Source organism: Phalaenopsis equestris, unplaced genomic scaffold (genome assembly GCF_001263595.1).
Source record: "Phalaenopsis equestris unplaced genomic scaffold, ASM126359v1 Scaffold000006, whole genome shotgun sequence".
In the NCBI taxonomy this organism is placed as follows: Eukaryota; Viridiplantae; Streptophyta; class Magnoliopsida; order Asparagales; family Orchidaceae; genus Phalaenopsis; species Phalaenopsis equestris.
Genome location: NW_018164448.1, coordinates 1,747,476 through 1,762,726, shown reverse-complemented (window position 1 = coordinate 1,762,726; position 15,251 = coordinate 1,747,476). Strand labels below are relative to the sequence as shown.

Sequence of the window (15,251 nt, the reverse complement as noted above, 5' to 3'; positions counted from 1 at the left end):
CCTTCTTTTTTTTTTTTTTTATGCTTTTGGTTTTACTTTTGAATGAAAATATGACACTAAATAGGATTTAATGGAGAAAAAGGATTCATGTAGCCGACCCCACGTAGTGGGATTAAGGCTTTGTTGTTGTTGTTGTTGTTGTAGATGTTATTCCAACTGCTCCTGTAATTGATTTATTTCTTAATTTAACTTTTTTACATTGCCATATACCCATCATAATACTTTTTATTGCTCAATGCTCAACTTAACCATAAGTGCAATTTTTGTTGCTCAACATTTGGATTAATATGATATAGCTGATCTAATTATAGCTGGCAAAATTTACTTTCAAGTCTTTAGTTATTTTATTATCTCATAATACTTTTTTAGTCTCTTCTTCATTTTAAATATTAAAGATTAACTATTTCTCCATTATTTTATAAAATATATTTAGGGATACCTAAGCCTCTCTCTCCTTTTTGTCATTTTATCTTCTAATAATTGAATATTATTTACTTAACATCTACTAAAGTTGCTTATAGTATAGTCTATCTTTATTTTACCAATACTAAGCACTCCTTTTTTTAAAAAACTTATAAATTATTCTAATTTTCTTGGCTGCCTAATTGTTGGGTTATTTTGGACTCATTATGTATCTATGCTTCATAAATAGTCAACCCACAGATCTCCTTCCTATTGAATATCGTAGTATTCATATTCTTGATAAATGATAAGATGCCCAAGACTTTCTCGCTTTTGATGTCTAAGGGTTTTTGTTGAATTAGGGATGTGGTGTGAGATCAAAGGCTTCAATATTGACATTTAAGGTCCTTATTAAACTAAAAATTTAGAATTATATCTCATTCTTTAATTTATTGTGGAAATTACATTCCTCTTCATCTTCGAGCATTCGTTATGAAGCAAGCCTTTAGTGCCCCTTAACTTTGTCTAGTGAACATGTAATTTGAGGTTACTCAATTTTTTCATAGATTTACACATCCTTTTAGAATTTACCTAGTCTCTCTAGCGGACAAAACTTTGTTTTCTCCTCCATGTGGATTCTTGAATTTTGGGGACTTTTTAAGGTTTCAACCATTTCTTTTGGCAATAGGTAGATCTTGATGAAGTCGGCATATTTACGCCAGCGCAGATAATATGAGGGCTTCGTATGTAGAATGATTGCTTAATTTGCTTTTTCGACCCATGTATGGTTAGCGTTGCACCATGGCATCATACATTGCTTTTGATGATAAGGTGTATTCGAGTGTATCCATTTTTGATGATCAAGCATTGAAAGCTTTTAGAATAGTTCTAAATGTCCCTTCGATTATTCTATAATTTTGCATCTAATCAATTTTATCATTTATTTCCATTTTATGGCGGGAGAGAGCTCTCGAAGCTTGAGTGGTTCTTATGAGCTATCAGATTCTTCATCCATCTAGATCCCATATCTCAGTTTTATACTTGTGCGGATCCTCAATGATGCGAGAATCATTAGTCTTTTTATTGAACTGTTGCATAGTATGTATTCCTCGATTCTCTTACTTTTTTTTCTGATTTATGCCAAATCTTTTAGTTATTCATTTGAGAGTTGGAGGTCTTTAGTCTTTCTTTGAGAAAAAAATTTCTAATGCTTTGGGAGTTATATTTCTAGAGATGTTGTCAATGTTCCAGATTTATTCTGATGTTTGGCCTCTTCTAAGACACATCGTTTTCGCTAATTATTTGAGAAAACTTTGATTTTAAGCTTTCTTCTACATTTTTAGAGGCGACACTCTCCAGAAACTCATAAAAGCAGTGGGCTTGAAGTTCAGTGATCTTTATGCTTTGCAATTTTGAAGCTTAAGTTCCTGCTTCACTTGGAAGCTTTGTCAAGACCTGGCCCGGTCAGCTTAGAATTACCAAGGCGGGAATTGATATTCGGACAAAGGAAAACTATTTAAAATTTTCAATTCTCAACAAAAAATAAAATCTAAAACACAAAAAAACTTATTCTAATTCATAAAACTTTTATTTACAATAGATTGCTTGTATTTGAACATTTACATTTACATTCATACTGAAAATAAACTATACTACAATACCTATCAGCTTGTGCTCCACGACATTTGTACACGCACTCCCTATGGTTCTTCTGGTTTACAACTATTTTCCTGTAAAAAGTTAGCAACTATCGTTGGAGTTAAACTACTCAGTAAGCAAATGTTTCTAAATTACAACAATTCTCATTTTAAAATATTTTATAAAAGAACAACAACAATAAAAGATTTTACAGTAAAAAAAAGAACAGTAAAAAAACCAGTTTCATTTTATTTCATTTATTTAGGGTCTGTTTGAGATCACATTTTGTTTCCTATTTTTGTTTTTATTTTTAGTTTGTTTTGTTTTATTTTTTTTCCTGTTTTCTATTCTTAAAAAATGCATTTGGTACTGTTATGTTTTATATGTTTTTAAAACAAAAAATATTAAACATGTTTGGTTTGATATTTTAAGTTTCTAAGAAAAAAAAAATATTTTTTATAAAACAATTGAGTCGATGTGCGCTCCAGTATTAAATTCTGTCGCCCATGGTGTATACAACGTATTTCTTGCTCCACCTGACACGAAACATCAACTGTGGGCGGGCGGGCGACAAACAGTAGTGACAGGGGGCAGTCGACGGCCGATAAGCAGGCGGCAGAGCCTCCCACAAGCAATGCTCCGGAAAACATGTTTTTAAAATAGCAAAGACATTATTTTTGTGTTTTTAATATTTTGAAAACAAGCCTTGTGTGTTAAAAAAAATGAATAAACAAATACTATTTCTGGGTTTGTTTTCTGTTTTTTATTTTCAAAAATAAAAATTAGAAAACAGAAAGTGGTCCTAAAGAGGATCTTAGGTTATATTTATCATAATTGAGAGTCATCATCTAAATTTATATTTTTTAAGAAAATATACGTTTAACCATTTCTAATCCACCATAAATGTCGACAACCATTTTCGTGCACGAGTACACTGCATTCCTCTACCATTAACATCTAGGGGTGACTCTTATATGCATGTATATATCATATTTTAATTATTTTTTATCTTGCATTTAACATTTAGAAGAAAACTTGCATTTAACATTTAAAAGAGAACATGAACTTCTGCATTTTAAAAAGAAAAGCTGAGAAATAGTAAAAACATGCGTAACTCAACAGAATTATTGCAAAATAAAAACATATTACCCACATCAGCGATGTAGCAAATTGGCCTTTGCTCAATCAGTCTAAACTTTTGGGTCACTTATAGGAATAAATTAAAATATAGGAGTTATATCCTCCATTAAGATCTTAACATTTCATAAATTAACTTTCATGGTTCTATTTTAGATGGCATTCTAATTTTTTTTTGGCATGTTTCGTTTAAGAGAAACTTTATCAGTCCTTAAACTTAGGTTTAGCGTTCTTAGTTTTAATTTAGCTTAGCATTAATTAAATAGGAAATTAATGTTTATTTTATTAAAATTAGTTGTCATATCTGAATTTCTTTCCCATACAAATCCTTCTTTTCCTGTTTTAGCCCTTTTACCAATCATTTTAAACAATTGTTGATAAAATGTAAAATCCATTTAATATTAAGTTTCTGAAATTTCATTTTTCATAAATTACAGTTAATAACTTAAACTAAATTAAATATTGCGTGTTTTTAAACCATTGCCTTGACCAAACTTGTCGAATCGAGCAGGTAAGGGTTCGTTCGAGCCCTCCCTCCCACGCAGAAGGATCCCACAAGCCAGCCTTCTCCCTCGTCTGCGAACCGCACAATAGGGCTCTCGTCGGCCCTTCCTCCCTCTCCCAGCTCTCGATCGAGATTCCTACAGGCCGCACGATCTCTCCTTCCTCTTCTTTTCACTTAGGTAGGTCTCAAGAGCTACGCCGAGTGTGTCACGATTCGCTCTAGCACTTCAGTTAGTCAATCGAAATTTCTCTTCTTCTTCCCCCTTTTCTTTGATGCTCGCGGAACTTGACAGAGCTGTTCGAGCTTTCTTCCCTTAAAGTTCGATCACTAGCAGTGAAGGAAATGATCAGGTAATTCGCTCGCCTCCTCTACCTTCTACCTCTCCTTCCTCTGCTACTTCTTCTCCTTCTTCAGCTTCTTCTTCCTCTGTTTTTCACAGCTTACTTTTTCTCTCATGACTCTCGCTCTCACATTCTTTGCCTCTCTCGTTGAGTTCAAATGAGAGATGGGTAAAAATCCTCGTTTTAATGCTCTCATGAGCGGTGCGGGTCTTGCTAGAACGACCAGCACAACAAGTGTTGTTACTAACGAAGTTTTTTTTTTGGGGTTAATTAATTTAATTTAATTTTTTTTAAATTTGTTTTTTGTTTCGCTTCTAAAGCTTACACATCATTATATGCAAATTATAATGATTCTATGAAACAACTAGCTCAAATTAGTCTTTTATTTCATCCACTCTTGGATAAAATACTTCTTTTTAATTATTTTTATCAAACAATCTTTCTTTTGTAGGGCATAAACTGTTATTTTGTTGTAGTAAATTTTTTAGGACTCGAGTGTACATGATTCCTTATTTGAAAAAAAAAAATCTACGGTTATCCAAAGCTTTGCTTGATTGGTTTTTGGTCATTCCCATTTTGACCTCTGACTAGTATAATCGTACTTTGGTATTAAATTTTGGTCCATCAGACTAACATTAGGCAATGTTATATTTCCACCTCTCTATAATTCTGCTTATTTTTAAGTTTCTGCTTGTGAATTTTTAAATTTATTCTTCTGAATACTATTAATAGGGCCTAAACATAAATTTATGAAACTGATACTATTTTCGGCTATCTAGTGTTCACTTCTTCAAATATTAACTACTCGTGAAATTGCAAATAACAAATTGTACTGATAATGCAATATCGACATTTAAGTTTTTTTATATTTCTATTTTCCTTTCAAAATCAGCGATCTAGTTGAAGTTGTTTGACTTGCTCGTGATATCTTTGTGCAGAGGGAGGATGGAATAAAACTTGTTTGTGAGGCCATATGCTCTGGTATCTTCAATGATTTGGGAAGCGGAAGCAATGTTGATGTTTGTGTGATAACTAAGGTATTTCCTTTTAACCACCCTTTTGTGAGTAACACATCATTTATTCTTTGTGGCATTTACTTACATATTTCCCAATTCCTATGTATTTACATATCTAACATCTAAATTTTACTTTTTACATTTATACTACCAAAATCCTTCATATCATATAAAAAATATCACTTTTTTAACTATTTAGAAGTGAAATACACCTCATATAAGGTGGCATATGTCAAAATTGAAGTTTAAGTGTTAGATATGTAAATACATATGAAATGAAGTATGTATGTAAATGTTCTTATAATTTTTTTCTTCTCGCCTGTTCATTACAAAACAGGGCAAAACAGATTATTTGAGGAACCACCAGTTACCAAATCCTCGGACATATATTAGTTCTAGAGGCTACTCTTTCGCTAAGGGCCATACTGGTAAGAACTTTTAATTACTTTTAATAAAAATTTCATGTGTTCTTGGTGTATGCAAATTGAGTGGATTATGTTAATCTAATTAAATAATATTTAAATGTTATTTATCTTCAAAATTATAGTGTTTTAATTTTTAGAATATAAATATAAATTTTTGATATTTTGCTCAAAAGTTTTCGGATATGAAACTTAAAATAATCAATCTATATATTTAGTATATATAAAGTTCACAATTAAAGAAAATCTCTTTAAAATACTTTGATTATTTTTAGATTATATATTTGTTTTTGATTTTGTTTTTTTTGATATTGTTTGTTGATTGGTACTTTGCATAACATGAGAAGAAATTTAGCTTGAGGCTACAACAACAACAAGACTTTATCCCACTAAGTGTGGTGTTAGCTACTTCAATTTTTTTCTCCTTTGTGTCCTATTAAGTTTTATATTTTCATTTAATTCTAATAAATTATATGGTTTTTAATACGACATGCTTAATTCTTTTTATGTCTACCTCTACTTTTCTTAGCATAAGTTAAATCTAAAAAATCTACTTTCCTAACTGGGTCATTAGATGGTCGAAGTTTAATGCGACCAAACTATCTAAGGCAACTAATCTTGTTTGCCACTGGAGCTACTCCAACCCTTCTTCAAATATATTCGTTTCACAATTATGTCCTAGTGCAAACTGCTCACCCGCCCGAGCATTCTCATCTCAACAATACTTAATTTCATGCTTCTATTTTACAGGCCAACATTCTGCACCTTAAAACATTACAGGTCTCACCACCATCTTATTAAATTTTCCTTTAAGCTCAGACGTTACTTTTTTTATCACACAATAGATCCGATGCATTTCTCCTCTTCAACCATCCGACGTGATATGTACCAATAACTCCCTATCTATATTGCCATCACTATGAGCAAAAAACCAGATATCTGAAACGTTCACTCCTTTTCATGACTTGATCACAAATTGTTACAACTCTGCCCTTAGATCTATTATTACTAAAATTATATTCAATGTATTCAGTCTTAGTTCTACTCAAAGGAAAGCCTTTAAACTCTAAAGTTGACCTCCATAATTCAATTTTTCTTGAACTCCTCTAATTTTATGCAGAAGAAGGATATCATCGACGAAAAGCATACCACTAAGGCACATCCTCTAGTAAGAACATCCATAAGTACGACAAAAAGATATGGGCTTAAACTCGATCCTTGATGTCATCCAACCGAAATAGGAAAAATACTTGGTCAATTCTCCTTGTGTTTGAAAATAAGTAACAACTCTAGTACACATATCTTTAATTACTTGAATATAAGTAATATCAATATTTTTTTCTTCTAGAACTCTCCTAAGCTTTTTCTGAGACCTTCTCATAGGCTTTCTAAATCAACAAAAAAGTATTTATTGAGATGTTTGATAGGGAAGTACAGAGAGAGGATATATATATATATATATATATATATAAAAAATACAAACACACACTCAGATAATGAAAGATAATTATGTAGGAGGATACACCTTGACTTTGTATGTGGAAAATCATGAAAAGGGGAAAAAATCATAGGGCTTAGCCTAATTGAAATACAACATATAGATAAGAAGACAACAGTATAATATGTAAGCTGTATTATTTCTATTAATGGATAGAGTTCCTAAAGTCTCTCCTCCTTTTTTACTTTGCAGAGGTTTTGTCAACAAAGATCATTCCGCTGAAACCAAAAGTGGAGGTAGTTGCTGAGGTTGATGCCATGGAAGAAGAGTAAGGCAGATTATTTTGCATCTGCTGCTGCTGCTTGGCTTTGTTTTTAGCTTAATCAATGCATCAAATTGTGCCAACAAGATCTTTCCTTCGAATATTTATTTCCTTGAATTCTCTTTTGTTTCGTGTTATGCTTATCTTTTATCCAACAGAGTCAATACTGATAATTTTTTATCTTGCTCTCTGCTTTGAATATATATATATCCTTTAGTAATTCATTGTGTATCTCAGCCAGAATCACAAAATCTGCAGATTGTGTGCACAAGTTAGTCATGACATTGATTAAATAGTACTTAAATAATGAAAGAATGTGGATGACATAAAAAATTGCAGTGCTTGCTTTGTCACCTTATTTTTTTGGTTTAAGTATGCCAAGAAAAGAATGATTTATTTTTAATAAATCAGAAAATTTATCGAACTGAACATCCTAATAAAATAACCTCCACCTAAAAGTAGTTGGTCAATCTAAATAAGCGTCTATTTGGGGCAGTTGTAGCGGTTTGAAGAAGCAGTTATGAAATTGTTAAAGGAGAAACTGTTATTTAAAACACTGTTTTGATTATTACAAATTTATTTTAATTTAAAAAAAAAAAATATCGCAGCTTTCTGGCGACACAACACTTTAACATGTTAGGTTGAAAAAAAATAATGTTCTATCACAAAAATTATTAAAAAGTAACAAGAAAGGAGTTTCCTATATAGAGCTTCAGAGACGGTTTGAAAAGTAAAGTAGCTAGAAAGCTGCACCAAACTAATCATAAGCCTAAAAGGTGATTTTAAATTTTAGAATGTTACTTGAAATATAAAACAAAATGTCAAAAGCTTACATGTTTATATCCAAATCAATCTTCTCTCAATAAGCTCTCAATGAGAGGAATTCAAAGAGCCCAAGAGTACTTAACTTGAGGTCATTAAAACGTTGATATATTAAAAATATGATCTATAACTACATGAATTAACATAAGTTATGGGTTAGTGATATGAGATTTTGATTAGGTTTACATAAATATTATCACTCATAAGTATAAAAAATGCCTCATACATGATTGAAAGTCAGCTAGGAGGTAGTTCATTATTGTATGTTAAGCATTTTTAAGACTTTTACCAACAGGATTAATTAGCACTCACAGCTGCATAATATCTAGTTAATTATTAAATAAAATGAAACTCAAAATTAAGCTCAAAATGATATTTTAATGAAGCTCATAATTAACGTATGTTATGAGATTATGCTTGAAAAAGTTTAGCTAACTTTCCTTCATGGCCGCCTATAAGAAGGAATACAAAAATTTAGAGAAGTAATCGTATAGCCTGAGGAGCTTTATCTTTCACGGTCAAACGTTCTTAATTGTATGCATTTCAGTCTATTTACAACGTTGTTTTTGGCCATTCTTTGAAATTGTCACAACAAAGCATGCATGATTAGTGTAATTGAATTATAATTTAATATTAAACATTGTAATTAATGCTCGAATATTGAAACATTTTAATCATTGTTGCATGCAACTTGTAAATTAATATCTCATGCAGGTACTAATCACCACTGTACATGTAGGGCTAAAATTTTGAAAATGATTAAAGCTTGTTTGTGAGCATGAGATCTTTCGATGCGAAAGGAAATGCCCGACCACTTGGCCACCATCTCATCCGCAAGCATGCCTATCATTGTACTTTTTATAGATAGGAAGATTGACATACATACCACTCAATTCATGTATTTGCTTATTTAGCTGAATAAGACAAAATTATTTCAAGTAACCTGTCTTCAAATTTTCTCCGAGCTTGTCGTCCCTTTATACTATTAATAGAAAGGAAAAGAAGGTAACTATAGTCATTCTAAAAACCCCTCTATAAAAGAAAAAATAAGAAATCAAACCGTCATCTATCTATATCGTCATGGCTCTCAAAAACACCTTAGCTAGAACTTTAGCTACTCTTCTTTCCTCTTCTATACTCCTACTCCTCAGTGCATCATCCTCCTACACAAACTTTGGCAATGATCTAAAAAATGGAAAAAGAAAACTTACCGTTAGGGACTTCTTATCAATCAAACAACTATAAATTTACAATGCAAAATGACTGCAATCTAGTGTTGTATAGCAACGATAACATTATCTAGGCGTTAAACAGTCTTGAAATGGGTGTCAAGTGCACCTTCCATTAAGTGGGCAATGGAGAGCTCTTAAGCATTTCTGCTTCAGGTTCCATGGCGTGGAGTAGCATACGAGAAGCACACCCTTATTCCACAACCAAATGGGAATGTTGTGCTATAACCAAGCACACTGTGGTCTACAAGTACATTTGCTCCAATTAGGGTTGGCCAAGCTCCACCAACAAAGTTCCCTAATGAACAAACTAAAATTCCATTTGTGAACACTTCTTAAGAACAAGACTTAATTCAACAGAAGGAAGAAGGTGTTGCAATCCATATGTGCACCTTTGAATAAGAGTGATGATTGATTGCTTTGACTAATATTGATAATTGTGTTGTTTGATTCTAAGATTAATTTGAATCAATTGCCTTAATTAAGAAAACGCTTGACACTATGATACCATATAAAGTTATAAGTTATATCTTTAAGTGTTATTAAATATGAAATTTTAAAAAAAGATTTGCATCGTGATATTAATGATCAAATATTTACTTCTTTTATTGAGGATAGTAGACCATAGTTCAAGTTTTATATGAGATTGACCTGATCTAAAACTGCTTAACACTAATTTGACTGAAAAATTAAATGAGCTAGAAAGTCAACTGAATACAACCACCACAAACTTGATTAACGTAAGTTGACACACATAACATACATTTAATATATGCATAATAGTTAGTTGGGCCAGATCAGGACAATTTCCAGCTAAGTTCGTGTTGGCGGGTCACACTATTATCAATTTTGGATTGACCGGAGCTCTGGGCTAGCAAGTCAACCTCAATCTGATCCAAAAGATTAAACATACTAGAATTTTGAACCGAACCGAATCTGAAAATTAGTTCGAACAATCCAAACTTAAATTTTGGAGTCAGATTTGAATTGAGTAGACACATAGGGTTAAAATTTGGCCCGTCCAACGAAACCAGATCATACATTATTGGCACTCTTATTTGGGTAGAAACCATCCAAAAAATTAAAATTTGTTATTATTTTTGTAATGATAGTATTAAAAATAAAATATCAATGATAATAATAATAATAATAATAATAATAATAATAATAATAATAATTGTAGTTGTATAAAAAAGAATTACTATTATTTGTTTTTTTTTGGATAAATAGAACCTTTAATTTGATCACAAATTAAAATAACTGTGATAATTCACTTTAAAGAGAGTTTAAGAGGTTGGAAAGTCCCAGTAGTTTCATGAACTTATTAGACTACATGGACATAAATTAATTTTTGTTTAAAAGGTGCTATTGCTGCTATTTTTTTCCTTATCCTACCATTCAAGCTGGATATCATGAACTGCGGCCAGCTCGCTACAACGAGCAACCACTTCCCAACCACGAACTGCCAGAAACGACTTCGTTGAGAGTCTCAATGGCTGATAGTGGAAGCCATACAAAATAAGGAGGATTTCATGAAAGCACCGCCATTGAGGAATTGAGCCACCAATGGGATCCAAAAACGTACCGTGCTTACCATTGAGACCATGTACAAGGAATGCTTACCATTGAGACCAGTGCGATAAATTTTGGACGAGCCTATCCTAGCTCATGCCATCGACTTAGTTGGCATAGTTCTTGCCATCTTCAGAGGAGGAGATTTATTCCATCGAGCAAGTTTGAAGAGGCTTCAGTCAAACGAACTATGAAAAACCATCATCGCAATTAGATGCAACGCACATCCCCCATCACTTTTACCGAAACGGATCTGCCCCTCCGGAGAAAATCCCTACAATGATGCCATCATCATCACAACGCTAGCTAATTAGCAACTACCAGATAAGTAACATCCTTATTGACATCGACAGTTAATGAATATCTTATTCAAAGCGGTGTTCAATAAGATGGGTCTCATAAAAGACCTACTGACTGCCGCAACAAACCCACTATATGGCTACTCTGGTGAGATGAAGAAAGCCTTAGGAACCATTTCCCTCTCAATTGCTTGGGGGAAAACTACAAGCAGTTTACGAGCACAGAGGATTCCTTGGTAGTCGACTCACAAACAACTTATAAAACCATCTTCGCTGCCCTTTGCTTAATAACTTCAAGGCTGTTACCTCTACGTATCACGTAGCGGAAAAATTTTCTAGCGACGGAGGGGCGATCATCGTCCAAGATAGCTTGGAGTAACTCCATATCTGCTACCTCCGGGTGATTGGAAGTGCCAAGTAAGAGCCGCTCATGATCGGAAATCTGCTCAAGAGAGGTTTCGAGACCAGTGAGATCACTCATCAAGCTCCAACGACCGAAATCGAGCCCAAATTTTTTCTTTCTAATCAATGAATATTTTGATGCATGGCGAGAGAAACACTGTCCATAGAAAAGCATTTGAATGCCTACTTACTTAAATGAGGAGACACAAAACAAATATAGGATATCAAAAGAATTCCTTCATGCCCTATTTATAATAATCATAGGCGTAAAATAGCAAAGAGTTCACTTATTGAAGCTCTGATTATTAAATAAATGATATTTAATTTTAAATTTATGTCTCTTATTCTTATCATAATGTCACTTTCAAGAAGTAACTGATATAGCTAAAATATGTATAGATGATATTTTTTCAGCACAAATCTCAAGGAGATCTAACAGTCCAAAAGAGAGAAAGTATAACAAATGAGGGTCCATCAACAAAAGATCTGCAGAGGCCCCACTTATCTAATTAGATACAACCATCTGAGCTATGGACCAAGACTAACCAAGTTAGGAGAAAGATAGAAAGAACGATCCGAGTCTGAGATGACCGGACTATAGCATGATGAATAAGCACCCAAGCTGACAAGTCAAGTGAAGGCATCTATCTATCTATCTATCTATCGACAGATCCAATTCGAGGAAAGAATTAAGTTCCTTACTATCAACAGTCTTCCCACATACGCTTTCAAAATGCATCATCAAGATATGAGAATTGGTAATGCAATAGATTTTCACAGTCATTCCGAAGGATTTTCTCATCGAAGAATGATCCATCTGTCAAGTCAGGACGACTCACCCTGTGCTCGATAGCCTAGTTTTATTCTACAAATTGGAGCACCTCGTATATGGATCAAAGTTCGGTAGTCAGACTAGATCAACTGATTGATAAAATCTAGCCAACGAAGTCAGTCATGCAGAACCGAAGCAAGTCAAGGTCGACCCTCCCAACTAAACTGACTCAACCTATCCAACTGAATCGGCCTTACCGAGTTGAAGTCATCCTAGCCTAGCTAACCAAGTCAAAAGACAGTTGAGCAATAGGCTCATACATGTAAAATACATATGATATCTTGTAACGGACTCCATTAAAGCAGATGTTGAAATATAATATCACATATTGTGCCATCTCTCCTTTAAATAGGAAGATCATTTATGAGAAAAGGGAGATAGGCAAGATGTTCTAGTGCTCATTTCTCGTAGTCTCTCTCTCCTTTCTTACGTTGTAACTTAAGGTGTGATTCACGGACAAATTAGGATTCAACATAAATATAAAAGGTTCAACTTATAATAATTTAGAAATAGAATTATTAAATTAATTAGTTTTATTAATTAGGATGAGAATATAATAATATAAGATTTATGTAATATATATTTGTTATTTTTGATATTGGATTAATTAGAAGGTGGGACACGCTCCATCATATGACTAGATCGCCAGGCACATGCACAACATAGACAATTAAATTTCACCTTTTTGTAGAGAAAATACTATGTCCACACAACATAAGTTCGGACGACGGCATGGATGACACCACATCGCTTTGCAAGCGGCGTCATGCGATCCACGGCATCGTCAGGATAAACGGACGTAAGAATGTCATATTTTTCCTCTTCGCATGAGAAAACTTCTTTCAAATAAGGGAAAAGGGAAGATTAGACTTTTGTCATCACTCTGTAAATTTCTTTGGCCAGAATCACATGCCTTTTCTTACAGTATCAACGCTCTTATTTGGTCGGAAAGTTATTATTATTATTATTATTTTGTTTTCGAGATATCAAACACAAAACTCTTTCACTACAAACTAATACGACTTTGTGTTTCTCCTAAATTTCCATACACTTCTTGGACCTTATGCAGATAAACTAATTTTACTTCGTTTTTATATTCAGTACCTAATAGATATATGATGAACTTTTTATGGTAATGTTATGGTTCATCAGCTGTAAATGTGTTCTTTAGCTGAAAAATAAATAAAAAAAATTATAAATTATAACAACGAGATGAATAAATCCAATCAATACCACATACATTCCCAGTCCATTCCATAACAACAGTATCAAATAACAAAAGTTTCCAATTATTCTGTATATTATTTTCATTAGTTTTTTTTTTCCTAATCATGCCAGCCCTCATGCATTATAAATAGAAACGACAACAAAGCAGCTAAAGATCATAGCAAGTATAACCATAGCATCCATCCTTCTAAAGGGAATCTCTCATCATGGCTTTCAATATTGCCTCAGCTGGAACTTCAGCCACTCTTCTTTCCTCTTCAATCCTACTGCTCCTCTTCATATCATGCTCCTCCACAAGCTTAACCAATGTTCTAAAATCTGGTGAAAAACTTTTCAGTGGGGAATCCTTATCAATCGGCAGCTATAAATTTATAATGCAGAGTGATTGCAATTTAGCGTTGTATGACAATGATAACGCCATGTGGGCGACGAACACAGTTGGATTGGGCACCCAATGTAGACTGCATGTGCAACCCGATGGTGAGCTCATCATCTTCTCTGGTTTGAGAAGAATGATATGGAGAAGCGAGACCGGAGGGGGATTTGGCAAATACGCTCTTGTGCTCCATCCAAATGGAAATGTTGTGCTCTACACAAACCCAATGTGGTCCATTGGCGAACTTATTCAGATTAAGATTACACATGCTTTATCCAACTCTACCTCCGAGAACCCTTAGAAAGATATAATGTCGGCTAAAAGTTAGTCTCTACACCTACCCGCATGCATGTGTTAGTTTCAATAAGTCATCTTTGCGTCTTCCTGCTAAGTTTCTAAGTTTGTATCAGCACTATGTTCGTCGAGCAATGTTGTTTACACTACTTGCTTTCCAAGTGAATTTGAATCTATTGCCATAAATGATAAGAAATTTTTGCCTTTAAGATAATATAATTTTGAGATACAAGGAAACTTAATTTATACATTTGAGTGAAAATAAATCATTAATTTTTTTTCCTACATATGATTTAGGGGAGAGGGGGGATTTAGAAATATATGATATTTAGTTATCTAATACTTTAGTGTCACAAGCACATCAACGATTGATCTGATTTTCAATAATTAGATAATTCCTCGGCAATAAGTAAAGGAGTTCACTTCTCAAAATCCTCACACAATCCATCGCACCCTGGAAGAAATAGGGAAGGCTAGGCATGAAGCCGAAACAAACTTAGCCTTTATATGCCTCACAATGACCAACATAATTACCCTTCAAAAGAAAAAAAAAAAAAAAAACCAACATAATGACAATAAAGCCTGGGACACTTTACCTATATAAAAAATAGTGAATAATAAGAGGTGTAATAGATTGAAAGAATTAATACTTAGTTTGCACAACCCAGCAAGAAGATCATGGACTCCTCATCATTAGCATCCCCACAAATAATAAAAAAATCTATCAACTCCCTCAATCGAATGAAGAAGACGAGCATACATCCACCTCATCACCAACATCAACAGCAAGACGATCATGGAATGCTCAAATCCTAAAACACTTTATGTGCACGCGCGCGTGTGCCCATTGGTGGCCTGTTGGTTGGCAGGTCAACGCAAATCCCATCAACTCCGGGTTTGAGCCTCGATTCAAATTTATACATGGCGAGGGGGCCACAATGCCAGTCCATTCCCTTTAATATATATATATATATATA

The 15,251-nt window shown here is 33.4% G+C and overlaps 2 protein-coding genes across 3 annotated transcripts in view; both read left to right on the top strand.

The window, feature by feature from the left end:
- LOC110018249 (proteasome subunit beta type-7-A-like) overlaps positions 1-7,373 on the top strand; it is a 19,358-nt gene extending 11,985 nt beyond the window's left edge. For both annotated transcript variants that reach the window (XM_020715514.1, XM_020715513.1), the window contains 3 exons: positions 4,962-5,060; positions 5,377-5,467; positions 7,152-7,373. In XM_020715514.1, the coding sequence (XP_020571173.1) occupies positions 4,962-5,060; positions 5,377-5,467; positions 7,152-7,231 (270 nt within the window). In that variant the 3' untranslated portion in view covers positions 7,232-7,373. The remainder of the gene's footprint in view (positions 1-4,961; positions 5,061-5,376; positions 5,468-7,151) is intronic.
- A 6,437-nt stretch (positions 7,374-13,810) lies between these two features.
- LOC110018285 (mannose-specific lectin-like) lies at positions 13,811-14,281 on the top strand. The gene has a single exon (XM_020715555.1). The coding sequence runs from the start codon at positions 13,811-13,813 to the stop codon at positions 14,279-14,281; it is 471 nt and encodes a 156-aa protein (XP_020571214.1).
- Positions 14,282-15,251: the final 970 nt, after the last annotated feature.